The sequence below is a fragment of the Etheostoma cragini genome, chromosome 21 (genome assembly GCF_013103735.1).
Source record: "Etheostoma cragini isolate CJK2018 chromosome 21, CSU_Ecrag_1.0, whole genome shotgun sequence".
NCBI classification, from domain to species: Eukaryota; Metazoa; Chordata; class Actinopteri; order Perciformes; family Percidae; genus Etheostoma; species Etheostoma cragini.
This window is the reverse complement of record NC_048427.1, coordinates 6,538,927-6,550,465: the sequence shown is the minus strand read 5'-3', so window position 1 is coordinate 6,550,465 and position 11,539 is coordinate 6,538,927. Positions and strand designations below refer to the sequence as shown.

General features: G+C 40.6%; 1 protein-coding gene across 1 annotated transcript in view; it reads right to left on the bottom strand.

The window, feature by feature from the left end:
- Positions 1–520: 520 nt before the first annotated feature.
- Positions 521–11,539, bottom strand: part of LOC117936794 (carbohydrate sulfotransferase 15-like) — a 34,485-nt gene continuing 23,466 nt past the window's right edge. Inside the window, exons 4-8 of the mRNA XM_034860163.1 lie at positions 9,018–9,161; positions 5,793–5,949; positions 3,593–3,749; positions 2,040–2,187; positions 521–816 (exon numbers count right to left, since the gene is read on the bottom strand). Coding sequence (XP_034716054.1) covers positions 620–816; positions 2,040–2,187; positions 3,593–3,749; positions 5,793–5,949; positions 9,018–9,161 — 803 coding nt within the window. The 3' untranslated portion in view covers positions 521–619. The remainder of the gene's footprint in view (positions 817–2,039; positions 2,188–3,592; positions 3,750–5,792; positions 5,950–9,017; positions 9,162–11,539) is intronic.

Here is an 11,539-nt window from a genome sequence, read left to right as displayed (position 1 = left end):
CCGTTGCAAACAGACACATTTTGAGTGGGCTCTGTACTAGTAGTGGTGATGACGGAAGCTTTTAAGCTTGCATCTACATGTGATGTCCAGTAGAGGGTGGTGTTGTTTCACTAAGCTTCTGCTTTGATTAGATGACTATTCAGCTTGCACTATGGAAGTACACTTAGGAGACTGAAACTGTGATCAAGACACATTGTAAGTTTTTATATCTGCTCGGATATATTCCAGCTATGTTGGGCAAAAAAGACAGACTATTATGTCTGTTTGTAATTAATCCAACCAAATAAAAAAAATAAAAAACTTCTCAACTGTTTTCAATAGCCTTGAATTCCCTATTTATTATTGTACAACTGGTCACAAGAACAAACAAAAAAATCAACACCTGACATCTTTCTTAGTTTACACACACACCCACACACACACACACACACACACACACACACCATCCTCTCTTGTGCTATTTTCTATCTTTGATTCATCTCTGCTTTTATAACTTAGAAAATAATTTAAATTAAAACACTTTTTTTGCATGGGCACTTGAAAAAGATGATGCTCGATCGAAGGGGCTGGCTGAACCATCAGTGGTTTCTTTTACTGAAGTAAGGGGGAGGTGGGTTGTTCAGAGTTTAGAGTTCTCCCAGAGGAAGGAGTCATTCCGCAGCACTTTGGCCAATTTCTCGTTGAAAGGCGTGTAGAAATCTCGCAGGATCTCTTTAGTGATGGGCAGCATGGGTCCCAGGTTTTTGTCAGCTGGTCTCCGGGTGTTTGACGCTGGACTTCTTGTGATCTCTGACTCTATATCTTTTGTTGGCAGCCCTATAGAAACACAAACATACACTTCTTCAAATCCCTTCTCTCTGGGCATCCCAGATTTTGCTGCAGCACTAAACAAACGTGAAGAAAAATACAGTAACGGACTCTGAGGTGTCACTGTGTATCAGCAGTGCTCTGAACAGGAGATTTGACGCTCTGGGAGGTAATAGCATCTTGGCTGGGGATGGCAGCTCTTTGAAGAGCTAAGTCAGAGCTTTGGGGCAATTTAACTGGGATGAACCAGTGAGACAAAGGGGCTTCCAGACTACAGGGCAAAACGGAATATCCAAGAAACTACAATTCTGATACTGAAAATATAGAAGGTGTGAGAACGTTCAGAACCGTATCATAAGGGGATTTAACTCTTCTCTAAACTATCAAGCTGTACACAACTTAAGCAAAATCAACAGAATTTTGTAATGCGGTATGCTCTTTGTTAACATGGTATCGAGTGTGGAGTATGTTGTAACTTGCACGCACTCATGGACAGCTTTGATATATACCAGACCTACAGGTATATGTTAAGATATACACTGCAGTATTTTAGTTTACAACCGTTTGGGATTGGTAACACCTTGCCAAAAGCACAGCATCAGCCATGTCCACCACCCAGAGATACAATTTGAAGACGAAAGTGTAAAAGGCAAACACACTATGTTCTGCTGCCATCTAATGGTAGGGTCTTTGATGCTTTCATGCTTTCCATGGAGTTGGGCACTCTCCTCCTCCTGCGCTCCGTAGCAGACAGTGTGACGGTGAGACAGCGCCAATTAAACATTAAGAACAAACATAAGATTTTAGTTGGATTTTACAAGGTCTTTATGGAACAAGTATCACTCAGTGCAAGCACAAATAACACTGCTGGATTTAATCTTCATGATAACGTAGATGCTATGGAGAGAAAAAAACGTGCGTGATGCATCAATACTTTAGAATATTAAAAGAAATTATTATTCCCACATTTACTTTCTGCAGTTTGACATCAGTTCACGACCTCACCATCTGCGTCACCAATTCTCATTGTCTCCAAAATGTGTGTGTACGCATGGGTCAGAGTTTGCGTGGATGACTGCACAGTCTCTCTTTGAGTTTGTCTTTTTATAAATCAAAATCTTTGCATGGTAAGTGGGGTTCACACATTTTCAGCCCTGTTTTGTGCGTACGCCACATTTATAGATAAGGCTGCAGGTCATATTTCATATGTTGGGATGTGTTGCTTTACTCACCCAGGTTAAGGAAATCAAAGACTTTGTGCATTGTGTATTTCCTGTTAGAGGCATGGTCTTCCAACCTCAGGACCAGAATCTGTTCCCTGTTGAAGACGGTCATCCAGTCCATTAAGTACACGATGTACAGACCAACTTGCAACCTGACCTAAGGGCACAAAACCGGAGAATCGATGTGAGATAACAAGCCCTATCCAAGAAAAGTCCTCAAGTGGGGGGACATGGCGGGGGTGTGCATGTTTTGAACTTCTCTTGAGTAGATGAACAGTAGGAGGGAGGGGAAGTTGGAGGGAGGGAATGCCACCAGCGTTCTCTTTCATCCTCCCCTTGGGTTTGGGCTGCTGGGTAATGGCGGGCACTGTGTGGGCATTAAACATGTACTGGTGTTGTGCTGTGAGTGGTTGTGGGATTTAAGATCTAGAGTTTTACTCTAGAATGGGGAAACCTGCATTACCACCTACCAGTGGACCAGCTACTCACTTTTTACCCCTACATGTTGTTTAGTTTTAAGTCCATTATTGTGATCTCTTAATCAAGTACTTTATCTAGTCTCTCAAATGTGAGGATGTGTTGCTTCTCTCCGTTTACATAACTGTTAATATTTGAGCGTCTTTGAATTTTGGGCTGTTGGTCGGACGAAACCAGCAATGAGGAGATGTCCCCTTGCGCTCCGGGAACTTGATGGTCGTTTGACATTTTCTTGATTAAACCAAATAAATTCATAACAATCCAAAACAAAAAAACTTGATTGGAAATTGGAAATCCTTTGGTAGATTTCACCACAGCGTACTTGCAAGTAGCCAATTTCCTTTTGAAGCGGTCTTTTAGATTCCTATGTGACCAATCATTGCAGAACATTAGGCGTAAACAAAATACCTTGTTAATGGGAAAGGAATTATCTTTGTGTCCTTTTGCCTCTTTAGCAAAACCGAAAGGCCTTTTAGAATACATGATTGCAAGCCAGACCGGCAACTTCTCTTTTTGTTAAATCAATTTGGTGCAACAGTGAAGTCCAATCGTGTTCTCCTGCTGGGAGTGTTTTATTTGTCTTTTCTCCCAAGACTCTAACCTGAGCTCTTACACTTTTATCGAGGAGCCACAGGCATGAGAGGCCGCTGTAAGGACAGCTGTAATGCTTTTCACATGGTCTCATAGCTCTGAGTAGATATTAGTGGATGGACAATTAGGTCAGTGAATACTGAGCATGCTCCCAGAGGGCCATAAAGCCTGTCAGTGGCAGTTCAAGAGGAGGACCTCTGAGTACAAGGCAGCCTGGAGGGGGAGCCCTTTTACTAAGAAGTTTACACCACTGGTAAACTAGTACAAAGATAGGCTCTAGACACTGCCCGGTTTAATAGTTTAACAGTGTTGGTAATCCCCTTCGTATAGTCGGCTATGCAAACTTTAGCATGTGCAATTGAAGTGTGGATTTTGCTCCATCTGTTTTTCACTCCCCTTTTGTGTTTCTTTCTTCCCACCAGGTCATACGCAGGTCGCTAAATTGCAGATTTCTGTGGGGCTGTGAGACAAAGCAGAAGCAAGGGCGCACTCACTGGCATGGCGTTGTTGATAGTAGTGTTGTACACACACGAGCGCATTGTGTTCTCGGTAAGGCACCCCTCAAATAACTGCAGCGACTCTGACACCTTCTCGTGGAAATCCTCTGCAGACTTGTTGGCAATACCAAAGTAAAGGTAGTCAGAGTAGAGCCTACAAGACAAAAGAGATGCTCTGTAAACAAATGTGAACGTGTAGGTGACATGACTCTGTCTTTTTTTTCTTTTTTTAGGTTTAGCAGATATTTTTAGATGAAGTGGGTTAACACCGTTTTTTTACCCGTATTTTGTCTTGCATCAAAAATCAGTTTCCCGTAGCAACATAGCCCCGACCGTCATAGTTTACAGTAAACAAGACGCGGTTGCAATGTTTACATCTCAGAAAATGTTTTCATTGGCACAAAGTGAAGACATAAATTTATGGATTTCTTTCATCTTGAGAAGCTAATGACTTAACTGAGTGGTAATCCATAGACTAGATTGGATAGCTATTGCACTAATAGTTTTATTTTGTTCTGTAAGTGATCACCATTGAAAAGATGCAGTATTGGGATCTCTTCATGGGTTTAGTTTCACCACATAACAATATTCAAATAAGTCATTGAAACCAGTTTAAAACCGGTTTTAACGGAGGACATTCTTCTTCAGCTGGATATATAAATGATGGGCAACTAAACTTCCAAGCATAAATGTGTGATAAGGAGAAGATATTGATTTGTGAATAAGTTGTATGACAACATGCATAAATATTGTTAATACTATTCAATTTTATTTATAGTGTCTAATCATAACAAAAGTTATCCCAAGATACTTTACAGATAGAGTAGGTCTAGACCACACTCTATAATTTACAAAGACCCAACAATTCCAGTAACTCTCCCAAGAACAAGCATTTGGTGTGACAGTAGTGAGAAAACTCCCTTTTACTAAACAAAAGTAAAGAGGAATGTGAATACTGATAATCAATAACGAATATCAATAATTCATTTCAACAGTACATTACAATATTTGGACAGAAACAATTATAGAGAGCATGTAAATTCTCTGAAGTAAAAAATCAATGTTAACACTTAACAACATGAGTATTCCCCCTTGCAGGCAGTAAGTCCACAGCTCTGATAAAGGCATCACAATGGATGCAGGTTTATTCCCTACCATTATACAACTTGGACGCAGGGCAGGGCCTAAGCGCTTTTGCGCAACGCTTAATGGAAATCGGCATCTTCTGCACACACGTCACATGGTGGTTCACGCACACAGCAGCACAGTGTCACAGCCAAACACACACACACACACACACACACACACACACACAAACACACACACACACAATGCATGTTTCACACACAATGGCAGCAGCAGCCTACTAGTTAGCGATGAGAGAGAGAGAGAGAGAAATGGATGTGTGCGTGTCAATGAGTATGAAGTTGTAGTTGTGAGTAGCAGTCCAGTCTGGGTACAGTTCAGCTGTCAGTGAATAAATGACCCAAGCCACGTGGATGTCCTCATAGAGCCTTCCTCTGATGACATAAACGATGTCATCACTTTGGCGCACAACAGTATAACTTCGGCTTAAAGGTCCCATGACATGGTGCTCTTTGGATGTCTTTTTATAGACCTTTGTGGTCCCCTAATACCATATCTGAAGTCTCTTTCAGGAGAGAGCAGGATACCCAGGGCTCGGTGCACACCTATTGTAATTTCTAGCCACCGGGGGACTATAGGCAGGCTGGGGGAATGCATATTAATGTTAAAAAAACCTCCATTAAGTGAAATTTTCATGCCATGGTACCTTTTTTAGGATGGACTAGCTTTTAATTTATTTCCCTCCCAATTATTTTTTTTAGTTATCTTTCCGTAGCTGCAACAGGCAACCAAGAAGCTTTATGCAAATAATGCTTGATGACTCATTAAATTAGCAAGTAAGCGTATCCCAACATTTGCACCTGTGCGCTCAAAAAAAACTGCGAAAACCCTAAAAGTGGCACCCAGTATCAGTAAAAGGCAACGCATCATTTGCGACAGTAGGTCTTTTGTTTCCTGTAAATAGGGAAAGTATCTGTCTGTATCTGCAGTGTAAACATTCATGATAGAAGCATAAAGGTAGCGGTGTGCGTGTCAGAACTGGATTGGCATTGTTCCAGTTATTTCAGGGCAGATATGCAGTGGGAGGCGGTGAAACAGAGATCACTTTCACCTTTCTACTGGGTCCCTGAGCATGACAATGAAGCGGGCATTAGGCTGCAGGGCATGGATGAAGTCCTGGATAAGGAAAGGAGGCTCTCCCTCTGTGGTGTTGTCATAGAAATACACCCAGGCATTGTTGTCCCACATTGTGGAAGCGCTGGCTTCTCCTGCGAAATACACCCACAGTGGTTTAAATAAAAACATGCACACAGATCATAAACATACTTTTTTATATATATATATATATATATATATATATATATATATATATATATGTGTGTGTTGTGTGTGTGTGTGTATAGTTTACAGTCAACTGATTATTCTCTTAACTCCCTCAAGGTTTGCATGCACAGCTTGTATGTTCTTTGTAAGATCCAATATTCACGTAGATTTTTTTTTGTACATAGTACTTTTCAGTCATTCATGTAAGTAATCACTGTAAATGGATGCATTCTCCAATTAGTCTCTTCAGAAAAACATGCAGTAGCCTAATAAACCCTAAATGTATGGAAGTTTGTATCAACCTCCTTTTCATATAATTGCCTTTAAATCAATGCTGGAAATAACAGACTAAGCATGTTCCCATCACGCATGCAATGCAACAAGTCAATAAAACAAAAGATTCTAAAGGGAGGGCAACAAAACCAAAACGAGCATGTCCAGCTGTGGGTAAAATTGCGGAAAGACTGCAGTCCACACAGTCACCGCACCGGTGCTCATAACGAATCGGAGGACGTTGTTTCTCAAGCAATTTGATAGCAGAACCTTTATCAGGCTGTGCTGAGAAATGATAACCAGGATTCATTAGGCTGTCTGTGCCTTCATTATCCTTGTATCTGTGAAGTAAAGCTGCACTGCATTTGGAGGAACACAACACAGGCCTTATCTGCCTCTCTACCTCAGAGAAAGGGATGATAGCCAGGACCTACTTTCTATGATGACAACGATGAGAGTGAAACAGGATAGCTGCTAATGCTGTTTTGCTTGAAATGATACACACTGTGATCAAGTCCATTAAAGGTCTCGGTGTCCATTAAAAGGGCTTACTTTGCTCGACGGGGAGAGGCCGTAATAGGGCTAACAAATGGCAGAGCCAGACCGGCGTGCCCATGGTCTTGGCCGGCGGTTGAGGAGAGTCAGAAGCCCGAGATTCTGGCCACAAGCCTGCACCTTGCTGTGCTCTCCCAGGGCATGGTGTGAATACTGAGTAGAGCTTTGGCACACTCCCCCCCTTTTACAAGGATTATTTATTGAAGGAGGGAAACAAAACAGGGCGGCATGCTAAGCTGCACTCAATGCACCAACTCAGTCCAGTCTGAAAAGGCCATTGTTGAAAACTTACATCAATTTTTCTTTGCGGCTGAGCAGTTCTTAGAGATCGTGTTTGGGTGATGGGAAAAGACAGAGACAGATGGAAGTAGAGGCGCTGGGAGCAGGCTATGCAGATTGAGGACAGAAAATTGAAAGACTTCTCCACCCCGTTGTGGATATTATTGCTGTCCTGACACAAAAAAAACAAAAACAATGATCCCTTTTTATATGGCACTTTAGTGAAGTGGCTAAGTGAAGCAGAAGGTAGTCCAGTGTTATTAAGCTGTTAGAGTGTCTCTTTAGGGCTGTCTCTCTTAAACATCAAGCCGGAATGAGAGCGGCTGCTACGGAGCATCTCTGTGCTTCAGCCTCACTACCTGCTGCTTTAATAGCAGCTTTGTTATATTGCAGGCGCGATTACAAGTGAAGTTCCAGGCAAATGGCAGGTCTCGGCAGCCGGAATACTATTGGTTGCAGCCTGACGGGGGCACAGAGTCCTGTCAGTCCACGTTTCTCACACAGATTTACAACGCTGATACATGGCTTGAGTAACTAATGTGATACATCGGAGGGAGGGCGGCTCAAGCTGTCCTCTGACATGATGTGACAAAACAGGAAGGCAAAGATTACACACAACAGGAAATGTTTGTGCAACTAGAACAGCCCGGAGATCTGATTTAGAGAGATGCAATCTTGCTCCCTTATCTTGCTTTCTTACTATGTAATTCTTAAGATAATAATTCTTAAATAGATCAGAGGTGCTTTATTGGAATATACAGATGAGTCATAGTGTGCCACATGATGCTAAGTGTGAAAAGCATTGTTTAGTTCTTTTTTAGGTTACAGTTAATCTTAAGACTATTGTTAATATTAAAAATATTAACACTAGTTAGCAGACATAATATTAAATCTGCTCAGGGTTAGGTTGTAATTTGACAAAAGTTAATGTTTGTTTTTTGTTTGTTTTTTGATACAAGGGGCACATAGAGCTTGTCTTTTATTCCAAATCCTAGAGGCATTGGGTTAGATCTTTTTTTTATATATATATATATCTATCTATCTATCTATCTATCTATCTATCTATCTATCTATCTATCTATCTATATATCTATATATCTATACATATATCTATCTATCTATATATATCTGTTGCATATACACAGTCTGATCCTATACTTGATGCATTGAAATGACACCTGCAGCGTACTAAATCTGACAAGCTTGATCAGTTAGAGAGGAGACTAATCACCCTGTTGGAGAAAGAAAGGACTGAAGTTTGATTGGCTTTATTTCAGTTGATACTTACCCATTAAAATATGGCTGTTTTTTCTCTCTGATTAAGATCCTTAATCAGACCTGGGACATTGGAGTACCGTTTTTATAATAAGTCCCTGGAGTGGCAGACTTTAACATTTGGGATTTAAACTATGTAAACTAGTGCCCTTGATACAAATGGGATGGAAAGTATTATTCTTAAAGCTTATCTTGTTTAAAAGGGGGGGGGGGGGTATCAGAGTCTTTAAAGACAAGTCACAAATAGTGACGCAAACCTTTTATCAACAGATAAAGAAGTTGCTGCTGCTTATTATCATTATTTAATTCAATAAAAGCCTCAACTAAATACTTTCTACATTACAGATCTTGTGGCCTTGACCCTTGCGCACCTTGTTTTTGGTTGCTTTTAACATCCGTGATTTATTTTAAGCTTCTCCTCTGCACTGGCCATCGGTTACCGTATGGGAAGTATCGTGCATACATTTGATGCTGAGATACGCACACGGAACAAGTGAACTAGTTTATTTGTGAGGCACAATTCAAATGTAATTTAACTGATTGGAAATGATAATTGTATCACATTTAACCATACTGTATTTTGTAAATACACACGTTGGTGGTAAATACTATCGACTGTCATTTTGCTTACCTATGATGATGTTAGGTTGGCTAGGGCTTCCACTGGCATTTGCTGTGAGGTTGCCCTGGATTTGGTAAGCAGCCTGATCAAATAAGTCCAGGTAGTCCTCCACTGGGTATCGATCATGAAAGCCCTCGCTCAGACGGATGATACCTGTAGGAGAAGAGAAAACTGGGATGGTAAACACACTTTGTGGGTTACAATTACTCAAATTCAATTACTCTAATTACAATTACTCTACTCGGTTACTCTCTTGTGCCTGTTTACTTTAGTCGGCAAGTAGTCAGATCTTATGTTTGGTAGAAAGTAGAGACAGTCAAATATTTCTCTTTGTGAGCCTATAAATGTTAAGATAGACATGGCTTGGGTGGGAATCTTTAGCATGTGTATCCATCAAGCATGTTTTTGTTTGAAAAAATTAAAAAATATATAAATGTGATAACTAAAAAACAAACCCATATTTGCCCCCTTGCGATTTGGATATTGCACTAGTCCATATTGGGATTCCATATAATTGCGATGAATCGTACAGCCCTAGTTGTCTTGACTGTGGACTGGCCTAATAGAAGTTCAGATCCAATCCAAATTCAGCATTGAGTACCGTCCCTCCTGCTCCGTTTTCCCCGTTTCCAATTAAGTCCTAAAGTCAAGTTAATGCTTTGAATGCAGTACCAGCAAATGTGTTTTCCATCTGAGCTGTTGTGGTCCGCAAAATGATAATTTACTGGGCAGGCAATTGTGAAGATGCAGGGTAAGATTTAGGAGGATCAGTGCAGGATAAGGTTAATGAGGTAGTTCAATGCGTCTGTTACTTTCAGTGATGCTTTGATGGTGTCACAGTAAAACACCGTCCTCAAGTTAGCAGGAAATCTCTCCAGACACACAGCCTGCATCATCATTAATCCAGAACGGTTACACTTGCATGAGGTGTGATGGTGCTTGTCTTTTTCTGTTTTGTCACACAATTTGCAAATAGTCAGTGTTTCTTGATGGGCACTGTATACGGCAGGCACATCTGCTTAAGACTCAAACTGCTCCTTTTGAGAAAGTTATGTGACGCGGATTGCATCAAATCGCCTTTTCACTGCTTTGGATGAGTGGAGCCTTGAGGGCAATGAAATAAATAAATAAATACAAAACAAGACCATTTGAATTCAGTGTTCTCAAAGGATGTCTTAAGAGAACAGTGCTGATTACCAGCGCTAAGTGCAACACTGGAAGGGAGAGAGGGAAAAAAATTGTAGTAGCAAAGATGAAATGATGGGGAAGGGGGGGGGCAGCAATAACTTAGAGGGACCTATGTCCTTGGGATACAGCTGCATTTGCTGCTACGCAACATCACAGCCTGCAGAAAACACAAGCACAAGGCCGACAAATTAAGGCAAACAACTCATTCACATCCCGTAGCTTTATGATGTTAAAATAATTATCAACTCAAACTGAACACAACACATCAAAAAAGGTATTTCATGCAGACTGATCAATCCACCAGTTACGTTTTGGGAGTCGCAAGGGATTAGTCGGCAACTGGATGGACTTCAAAAGGATCGTTTTGGCTGCCATAGTTAAACCGCCTTTGATATTTGCGGTGAGAATCTGGATGAAAGTTTTAGAAAATGTTGCCAATACCGTTTGTAGCTCACTCCAACAAGTATAATGCCAAAAACCCCAGGGTGAAATTATTAAAATCATTAAGTAATTTTTAGACCGATAGCTCCAAGCAAAATGAAATGTATGTATCAGCCATTGCTGAGCAGTAAATGTTGAGTCCTCACGCTGCGCTGATGTGAAAATGCAGCTGCTGTTCTTAAAAGTGAAACTTGACATTATCTACATACTATGTTTTCACTTCTTTCAACTAGAGTCATGTCTAATCTGCTCTGATTTCATAATAGGAAGGAGACTTTAGAAAGATCAGCGCCTCTACAGTTTATGTGCTGCTCTTCACAATTTTTTTTCTTCTTTTTCTAGTATTTCTTCACAAATGCACACACATACACACTCGCACTCCTCATGTTGAGGATTTTCCATTATTCATGAGTCCTAATGGTTGTTTAAGTTTTATAGAAAACAAAAAGCCTGGTAGGTATTGATAGTAATGATTTGCCTTCTTTTGGGAGCAAAAACAAGACAAATTTAGAATCTTACAGTGTTCCTGTTAGCCTGAGGAGTAATTATCAACTACATTTGATTTAGAAAAAATCTTTAACATCTGAGAGAAGAGACTCAAGATGCTTTTATGTCATTAGGATAAAGTCGTCAAAGCAGCAGTGCAATAAAGCATCTGCAAGTTAAGTGAGCGGTTGGATTTGTTTACAGAGGATTTTTTTTCGAGCTTACCCAAATACAGTCTCACTCCCAGATCTCGCATAGCTTTAATTCCATCTGTGGTGGTTTGGTGTTTTTTTGTTTGTTTTTTTACATCACAGATGTACATGTTGACGCAAACACATGATGGCATCCACACATTTAGGTGTGTGTGTGTGTGTGTGTGTGTGTGTGTGTGTGTGTGTGTGTGTGTGTGTGTGTGT